The sequence below is a fragment of the Chanos chanos genome, chromosome 13 (assembly GCF_902362185.1).
Source record: "Chanos chanos chromosome 13, fChaCha1.1, whole genome shotgun sequence".
Classification (NCBI taxonomy): Eukaryota; Metazoa; Chordata; class Actinopteri; order Gonorynchiformes; family Chanidae; genus Chanos; species Chanos chanos.
The window spans coordinates 7,972,926-7,982,810 of record NC_044507.1 but is presented as its reverse complement, the minus strand read 5'-3'; the positions used below and the strand labels follow the sequence as shown (position 1 = coordinate 7,982,810).

Genomic DNA, 9,885 nt, shown 5'->3' with positions numbered 1-9,885 from the left:
TCTTAAACATGCACACGCACACGCACACGCATGCACACACACACACACGCACACGTACACACACACACACAAACACTCAGGCAGAGTGTAATTCAGAGCTCACTAGTGCAGAGTCATCTGAGAGCATTCAACCTTCACTGATACCATATAATGATTACTGTGTTAGCATCTGTTAGCAGGCTTATGTTGCCAATGAAAGGTTGTTGCCTTAATGTAAAAGAGTACTGATAGATGTTGCTGCTTTATGTGTGCACTTCAATTTATGAATCTCAGTCCCTGGCAACAGCTATTTTAGAGACATTTGATGTTGAGAATATACAATTTACTTAGGAAACTGGGACAGGATATTTGAAAATGTGCCTACAAAGCCTTTATGGAGAGCCATGGGTTGATTCTAAAGGTTTCTAATATGAAGTCAGGGTTAGGTTTTTTTTTTTTAGGGTTATTAAGGTTATTAGAGTTAAAGAGTCGGGGTTAGGATCCAAACTTGACAGACAGCGGAGAGATTATGGGGCCCTAGTGGCGCAGTTTAATGATACACTGATCTTTGATTCTCTAGAAGCCACTCCCACTGCCCTCTGTGTCGGTCACAAGCACTGAGCGTTTGCGTAGGATGCTGTTGCTGTTGCTCCTCCGTGCCTGTCGGGGCGCCGAGGCGCTGCTGGGCTGAGGTGGGGAGTGGCAGGGTGCGCGGTACTGGGGCAGACTGGTCTTGGTTGTGTCGAGCTCCTCCGGAAATTCTTCCTGAGCTCTAAGGGCTGCCATCACGTCCCGGTCGGACGCGCTGAGGGTCAAACAGCCGCAGGATCGACCCTCGGGGTCCTCCTCCTCAGCCTCGTCGTCCACCGTCACAAAGGCGTCGCCCCAAACGCTTTCACACAGATCACGACCGTGTTGGTACATCTGCAGGTGTGAGACGTTTAATGCACACATACTTCAAACTACACACATGCTTTTGGAAACATCAGCACTGAGGTGCAGAAATATTCAGATTCACACACACGCACGCACACACACACACACACACACACAAACACACACACACACACAAACACAAACAGACACTCACACACACACACACACACACACACACAGACACAGACACAGACACAGACACAGACACTCACACACACATGCACACACACACAAATAGACAGTTGACAGGTTCCTGGCAAATCTACTGAGAGGACACGTTTAACATAGAAATGATTCTTGGAACAGAATCTAGGTGTTGAATGTGGGTTAAGCAAGAATAAAAAGTAGAAAAGTGTTAATAGTGTAAGGAGCAAAACTCTGTCACATCACAGTGAGTCATAGACAATCTTTAGAATGAGCTTTCCTCTCTCAGTTTCTCTCTCTTTCTCTCTCTCTCTACCTTTCTCTCTCTCTCTCTCTCTCTCTCTCTCTCGTTCTCTCCCTCTGTCAGTCTGTGAGAGGGATTAGTGGTGAATCAGCGTGTGGAAACATTGACTGGATCAAGAGGAGTTAGCCGCCAGTCTGTGAAGGACGCTATGATCCCCGTCTATGTGCAGGCCTGTCTTACTGCTGGCCTGTCTCTCTGTCTGTCAGCTTGTCTGTCTCTCAGTCTGCCTGTCTGTCTGTGGGAAGTGGCAGGTCATTTTGCCGATATGTGGTTTAACATAAATTGAGTTATGAGTTAAAGAGTTAAAGAGTCATAATGCAGTTTAAATGAAATGTGAGAACCATGCAGTAACTGGATCTTGACCTGCTGGAAAATTTATAAACTAAGGAAGAAGCACAGGATCTGTTCTGTATGCCAGTGTTTTGTTTCAGTGATGAAATATGGCATTAAGATGTCACTTGCTGTGTTTGTGTGCCGCTGGTGTGGGAAGTTCATGCTCATCAGTACTGACAGGTTTTTCTGTGTGTGCGTATCAGGACTGTCTTAGTGACTCTATGTTTGTATTTGTGGGTGTGTGTGGAGGGGGGGGGGGGGGGTCAGTGGGCGGTCGGGGTGTGATGCTAGAGTGTGTTTTTATCTTGCACTGATGATTATATCAAACTGCTCTCTGTTGCTGAAATCAGTGATGCAAGAGGGAACAGAGCACATAAAAATGTGTGTGTGTGCGTGTGTGTGTGTGTGTGTGTGTGTGGGTTTGTGTTTATTTGCTCTTGTTCCCTTAGGGTAGGGAGGAGCGTTGTCAGTCTGATTAGGGATTTGTGAGATGTGTGAGAATGAGCGCATTCTGTCTCTCTTCTCTTCCTCTCTATGTGAATTTCCTCTGACACTGGACATTTTCAGCCATTCACATTATCCTGTGACAATTCTGTCTCTCCTTACGCAAAGTTTGCTTAAGAAGAGGCTGTTTTGCAAACTCTGTGATTCCGTTACCGCATTTGAAAAAGGGAACTGAGAGTGGTACTGTTTTGCATTTCAAACCTTTAACTGGGAAAAAGATGAACGGACATGGATAATGTGATTCTTTCTATGATATTGTTTTACACTTCCCAAATGAAAGTTTTGTTGTCGTATTTTTAAAGAGAATGTGGAAAACATGTCAGAGTTCAGCATCAAGCTGCTGTGTATGGAGCTGCTGTCTCCACCATTTATGTTTGTGTGAGATCCTATTTTAGACTGCTGTTACCACCCCCCTCTAACACACATTCACATACAAACAGTGCATGATAATATGAACTGACAAGGCTCATGTTCGTGTGTGTGTGTGTGTGTGTGTGTGTGTGTGTGTGTGTTCACGTCTGAGCGTGTGTGTGTATGTGTGTTTGTGTGTGTGTGTGCGTTGCAGCCCTAGGTCACTCTGCCTCTTTACATAGTATCCCCTGCCCAGTAGAGCAGCAAGAAGACTCTCTCTCAGTCTCCTCTCCTCTCTTCTCGTCTCCTCGAGCTAACTGAGTTTTGGCTTTTCTCACCTGTTGATATTGTACACAGCTTCCAGTGCAGTTCTGACCACTCGGGTCGGTGGCCCAGTCACGTGCACATGTCATATCCAACTTACATGCCTCAAACCTATAGTGATGGATAGATATATATATATAGATAGATAGATAGATGGATAGATAGAGAGAGAGAGAGAGAGAGAGAGAGAGAGAGAGGGAGGGAGAGACAGCGAGAGAGATTGAGAGACAGAGAGAGAGAGAGAGAGAGAGAGAGAGAGAGAGGCACAGAGAGAGAGAGACAGAGAGAGGCAAAGAGACAGAGGTGAAAAATAATGCACATGTATGTCAGAGCTGTAGATGTCAGTGCAGTGTTTTCATCAGGATTTTACCTTCTATATGTCATCATTTGGATATCATTTTGTTTGAAAAAGCTTAAAGGGAAAACTATTCATCTGTTCACTACACCTCATAAACAGTCCAAATTTTTAAAAGTGATACTCACATTATTTCATTCAGAAACGGTCATTTAAGTGAACCATAATTGATCATGGATCATCTACATCAGAAGAAGAAGAATCTTACCAGTCTCTGCAGAGGCTGTGACACAAAGGCACCGCCTTGAGGGAGGAGCCCCGGTGGGGGTGTGGCCAGCGGGCTGCATCAGGTGAGCAGCGGTAGAAACAGACTACCCGTTTCAGAAAGGCCTCACAACTACACCAGGACGGGAGAGCGAGGAGAGAAAGAGAGAGAGGTAGAGAGGATGAATGAAGAGACAAGTGCACCTCACACTACATGCCTAGTCTGTATTTATTTACGTGGGCTGTGCAAGTATAAATTGTCCCTGTGGCATTTTGTCAGATTATACTGGCATGCAATTTAATAAAGAAGAGCAAAGGAGATTTGCCACTCAGTAACAGGTTCTGTTTTTTTCCCCCCCAGCAGAACTAATGCAGCTTTCTACTCACATATCAATATCTAAAAAAGACTATCAGATTGCAAGCATGACTCACACTGGACTGAGGGCCCCACATTTGTCCCAAGGCATATTTTCCACCAAGGGAGCGGATGCCGCAAGATCCAAAACATCAGCCTCCGAACAGCAGGCATCTGTGGATGGAGAGAGTGACAGTTTCGCTGATAGACCCACCAGTAACGGACACAGATTCATTCATTCTGTCTTTCATTCATTCAATCACCTTTCTTTCTTTCTTTCTTTCTTTCTTTCATTCATTTCTAGAGTCATAGCCTTTGTAACAAGCAAGAAACTGATGCCATTTGATATTAAGTGAACACAGATGTGGTCATCGCATATTTTCTTACTTTCCATGTAAAGTGAGCACTCTTTCAAATATGGTTCTGGGCTAGGCGTGGCTTTGTGTCGTCCATCTTGCAGACACGTCCCTTCTTGACACCGAACCGACGCAAAAAGAGTACTGGCAAAACAGGCAAAAACGGCTAACTCTTTTGGACCGCCCATTATAGGAACCTGTAAGACATAAGGATGTAAGACGTAAAGATATTCAGCACCCTGGACAGCAACACTAAGACGAAACAAACTGTAAAAAAACTATTATAATCATAACTGATCCAGTTGAAAGCAAATCCATTTGTTTCAATATCAAAGTAAGGAGAGAGCTCCGCACCCGTGCTTGTGAAAGTCTTGATCAGATACACGGGTTTAATTTAGATGTGGCAAAATGCAAATTAGACCCAGTAGAAGATGCTAGGTGATTTGGCGACAAACCAGAACCATAATAGGTAAAAATTGTCTTGTCCAAGACGCAGCGCGAGAACACCCAGAAAGTGATATTTATTATATCTGAATTCATGGACAACTCAGATATAATGCTTAATTTGTAAAGTTGCCAAAAGTTCGTTGTACGATAAACTTACACAGTCTGATTTTTACTAACTAAAAGTATAGCAGAGTAGCACATTAAAGATTGCCAAAAGCCTGCAATTATAATATTGTATCACCCCCGAGTTACCAAGGCTTAAATTTATCGTCATCATCACTTCATGACATTACTTTTGCCATTTTACAAAACATCAGACTACTGACTTAAGACATCAGGCATCTGATTTTAGTGACTGAACTAGCGATCATTATTACAATTGGTAATTCACCTATTAATCACAATGTCCAACCTTTTAAAAATGAAGAATTTCGCCACTATTTGTCTACGTTGTATTGTTTATGTGTATCCGAAATATAGGCTACGTTTGAGAGCGAATGTCACTGGAAAAAATGGGTAAACACCATTCGCAATTGAAAAGCACCAAAATAACAGACATGCAATTCGTTTTCTCCCCTGAAAAGTAGATGCTGTTGTGAGAAAAGAATATGAGACCTGCAGACGATATTGATCCTCAAGACTGCGATTAATTCCACCTGTTTTTCGGAGAGTTTCTCGTCCCTCGCTGTGTTGAGGCTTTGCAAGGCTCTCTCCCCGGGGTCGCTGTCAGTTCTGATCTCCCCCTACACAGGGACGCGCCGGTGTTTTTCAGAGGCTTAGTGAAGGACATCTCGATAACAACTGTCCCCTCCCCTCCCCTCTCTCTCTCTCTCTCTCTCTCTCTCTCTCCCTGTTTCTCTCGCTGACACATGAGCTCGCACAGTGTACTTTCCATCCGAAATATAATGTAAACAATAGTGACATAATTGATTTGTGCATAACGAATACAAGAAAAATGTTAACGTTTTGACGCCTGACTGAACGATGTAATATGTTGTCTGATCATACAAACATCGACTCACCAACAATGTACGCTCTGTATTTGATTTATCAAAATATATTTGTCTTAAAATCATTTGTCCTTGTATATGCACAGCTCAGTCGCAGGTGCTGAGTCACCTGTCTGAGAACATCACGGCTGCATTTACAGCAGAAATCAGATATCAAAATCTTCTTTCAGCTGATGGTACAAAATATGAATCCACAGTCATCACTTACCTCCGTTTTCACAGCAAGAATATGAAGCGTCAAAACACACAATGACAAGCATTTGTCATTGTGTTTTTTCGCACGTCAAAATGTCGCATAAAACGTGCTATGAGGTTTTCAGAAAAGTTACATTTGGCAATCAAAAAGCACTCAGGTCTCACACAGATAGTTTCGTCTGAGAAGTTTGTTTATGCTCACAGAGTAAACCCTATCTAATCTGTGTTTCTTACCATCAATCCCCACCGTATTAGGGAGTTTTTGTCTTGATGCAAACAGATGGAGAACTGTGGCCTAAATACACTTTGATACGAAACTCGGGATGCAAAAACACACCGAGATTGTGAACAGATTAAATCTGGAGTCTTTTCAGGTGAACAGTTTGAAGTTTAATTAACTTATTAGTTGTACAACATGATGTGGATTTGCGCAAATAAAAAAAAAATCCGAATATTGAATATTAATCTCAGAACAGTAGTTGCTTTGCTGTGTCTAAAACCCAATTACGTAGCCTGTTTCATAACAGGGAGTGTTGATCTTCAGAGGCATGCGTCTCTCTCTCTCTCTCTCTCCCTCTCTCTCTCTCTCTCTCTCTCTCTGAATGCACTTTATTTTGGGGGTTACAGAAGCTGACCGGGCAGACGGAAAGCATTTCGACAGGAATAATAATATGCTTTGTGGTGAAGCTATTCAGGGCCGGATGGAGTTGGGGACAAAGAAAGGCATCGTTACTCATTAATGTGTGGTTGTTTTCATGGACCAGGAGGCCAGGAGGTCATACAGACTGTTATTACACTTGGCGAGCAATAGCGTGCTAATTGCAAGGCATTCATTTCCACCATTTTAAGGTCCTTTTCTCTGATCTACTGACCTATTTGAAAGACTTGTGGCTTTGTTTGCTGAAAGGCTGTGTCCAGGGAAAGGAAAAGATAAGTTACAGAAGGCTTTACTCCTGTAAAATGTAGTAAAACTACTAGCAGTGACTTATACAGAATTTTAGTAAAGGCATTTTGATGAAACAACACCTCAGAATTCAGGAAGATTCTAGAGCTCAGCAGCAGAATCTATATATTATGCAATATCAGATTCTTGATATGTGTTTAGATGCCATTTTTTCAAAGAGGAAGCTGGAGCTGCCTTGAAGCAGTATCTGGTAGTTATTGGCTTATGTGCCATCACAGAAAGATAAGGAGAGATGCAGTTGGTGAAATTCAAGATTTGATTATAGGTCATTGGAGAGAGTATTAAAACAATTTCCCCATGGCTTCCTGTACCATACAGGCTTAATGGCTGAGACATTTGCTTCTTCAAGTGCGTTCCAAGTCTTTTTGTTTTTGTGTGTGTGTGTGTGTGTGTGTAAGATTCTGACAAAGGAAGGACACCGTAATGTTGCTTATATGCAGAGCATTTTTATTACACGCACACACACACACACACACACACGATATTCCATTACTACGGTAATGCAATTAACAGTCATTTTAGTCATCGTGCATTTCAAACTCAGAGGAACTTAGAGAACCATATCTGTGCGTTAAGACTCGCGCTCAAAATGGGTTCAAAAAGGGCAAGATAAGATATACATGACCTGCGACGTTTGCCACCTGCACATAACGGCACTGCAGTAGTGTAATGAACACTCAGAAGCAGCGAAAATCACGTCTGTGCTTTAGGAGTTACGGTAAAATGAATTCACAAGAAAAGTTACAGAATTAATCCGCATTAAGCGGATTCAGTAATAAGACGTGCCAGTCAGGACACTTTCGTTGTATAATGCCTTTGATTTTTGGTAATGGTAAGATCAAACATTATTGCAAAAATACACGGAAAGTAACGGCTCCCTCCTGTGGATAAAACAGAAAATGACAGTGTACGAGGCTTCAAGTTAGAAGTCGCTGTCAAAGGTTAGACAAAAAGCCCTATCCTTGAAAAACATGTCCAAATAAAAGAGTAAACGCTTTAACGTTAAGTCATAGTTAAGCGAAATAACCAAATCTTAAGCACTCTCTCACAATGCAGAAGATACGTAGTCTTCGTCACAGTTAAATAATAAAAAAAAACGTTGGGCTTATGACCAGTTTGTTTTGAGTTCGTACATCCATGAGTGAAAAGCATTGTCCTAAGGCAAAAAATAATATCTTCTCAACCGATTCAGACTGGCTTGAAGACTTTCTCTCATGGCTGATCTGTCAATAGGCGCTTGATTGTTCAGTTTGCATCGTGTTTCGTTTTCTGCTCCTGAACTTTTTTCCCACAGTTCATAGCCAACGTGGTCACAGCATACGAGGATAATATCACAATGGTGCTGCCGACAAAATGTGAGGAGGCTCCTCTGGGAGCGACGCGCAGTGACCTCCGAAAAAAGTTTGGTTCTGAGACCGCAACAGACTGAGCGACGGGCTCCATTTCCGATCTTCGACCCGTGCCGGGACTGTTCACGGATGAGTAGAGCAAAGTCAAGTACAAGGCAGGAAATCAATGTGTTGATCTTGTCTGCTGTGAGCGGTGATCGGCTATGGATTCACTGTTGTAAACGCAGCTGTCTCTCTGTTTTAAAGGGCAGTGGTGCGTTTCCAAGCCACATGTCAAATCATTCACATTTAACACCAGACTGCGTCAGTGAGATAGAAAATAGATGCCACCAGACACCTGGAGATGAAGGACATCCTTCCCAGCCTAATGCTATTAGGGCATTACGACTTCCCGAAAGAGGTGTGAAAATAAACTCAAGCGACTTTACGACAGACCAGTAAACTGATGTACATCACTAACACTGAGATTATTGGCCCTTAAGTTAGTTTCATATGAAAAATCTTGACGTGTATCAATGCAGGCCATTACTTCACTATGTGACCTGTTGCCTTTTGGAGTGGTTTTGAATAACTATCATGAGACTAAACATTGCACAGTTAGAGAAACATGAAAATGTGGGGTGGGATGTAAAGACTGGTCAGGTCACTCAGTTCATGAGGCTTTGGGTGATGGGGTAACTGGTCTGGAGTGGTTCTGAATATGACCTTTATGGTGCAGCGGTTCTGACCAGGAGCTGGATCCGGTACTGATTCTGGTTGTGTACGGGCAGTCCTGTGGTCTGGTGGTGAGATGGTGTGCTGTGCATTTGACAAACGAGATGAAAATAATGGAACTGAAGCTCAGGTCAGCTGATAATGGCAGGCAGGAACCTGGGTCTTGATGATATCCTGTGCTTTTAGTGTACGTCGGCAAGTCAAGACACCACATCTCCACATACTTACAGAGAGGAATTACAGATGAATGAAAGTGAAACTAAATAAAATATATCTGTAGGAGCCAAGTTGAGTTTTGAGTTCATTTTCATTCATTCTTTGCTGTTATTAGTGTGTGAGTGAGCGAGTAAATGAATGAGTGAGTGAGTGAGTCAGTGAATGTGCATGGCTACAGGTGAAGGTGCCCCCCCACCCCCACCCCACCCCAGAGGCTAGTTGGGAGGCTGAAAGTGGAGCCCTAGGGGAAGGCCTTCAGAACTGGGAGCCACAGCAGCTGGGCATGGCCGAGAGGGCAAACAGTCTTTTGGCCGTGTGGCGCTATGCGGGGCAGGCCGTGACGTACATTGACTTGCTGTGTGCCATTTCTATCGAATTGGTTGTTTATTTTATTTATGATTTAAGTTATCTGTAATCCAATATCTGTAAGACAATAAATGGTCATGTGGGCCAACCGGAACCACATCTACTCACCATCTTTCATCTGCACGTGTCAAGACAATCCAAACTCACCCACCAGTGGTAGCAAACCGGGGAAGAAGGGAGGTACTGAAAACACTATTACAGTATCCTCTCAAAAACTGTGTAAGAATAAAATAAAATCGTACTGAAAGAGTTCCATTGTTTCATTTATTTATCTTATAAAGGACAGAAACTAAGCAAAATATAAAACACTAGAAATGGAGGCATACACTGAAAGTCTCTGATTCTACTGCCGTGGGAGTCTCTTTCGACCCCCTTTGATTCTGGACTGGACTGTAACTGCACATTAATAAATAGACTTGAGAATTAAGGTGCCACAACTTCTGCCATGAGAATCAGGTTTCACAATGTCCAGCCGTCCA

The 9,885-nt window shown here is 42.9% G+C and overlaps 1 protein-coding gene across 1 annotated transcript; it reads right to left on the bottom strand.

Moving 5' to 3' along the window:
• Positions 1–555: 555 nt before the first annotated feature.
• Positions 556–8,916, bottom strand: rtbdn (retbindin). The gene is made up of 7 exons (XM_030790600.1): positions 8,839–8,916; positions 5,249–5,335; positions 4,177–4,342; positions 3,867–3,963; positions 3,439–3,567; positions 2,890–2,986; positions 556–903 (listed from the first exon to the last, which is right to left on the bottom strand). Exons 1-7 carry the CDS (start codon positions 8,914–8,916, stop codon positions 556–558), a joined length of 1,002 nt encoding a protein of 333 aa, XP_030646460.1.
• Between the last annotated feature and the right edge of the window lie 969 nt (positions 8,917–9,885).

Coding starts and splice junctions, on each gene's coding strand:
- rtbdn (XM_030790600.1), bottom strand. CDS start 8,916: ATGCACAGCACACCATCTCACCACCAGACCACAGGACTGCCCGTACAC. Junction 5,336..8,838: donor AGTACCGGATCCAGCTCCTG/GTCAGAACCGCT, acceptor GTCCCTGTGTAG/GGGGAGATCAGAACTGACAG. Junction 3,568..3,866: donor TGTGGGGCCCTCAGTCCAGT/GTGAGTCATGCT, acceptor GTCCTGGTGTAG/TTGTGAGGCCTTTCTGAAAC.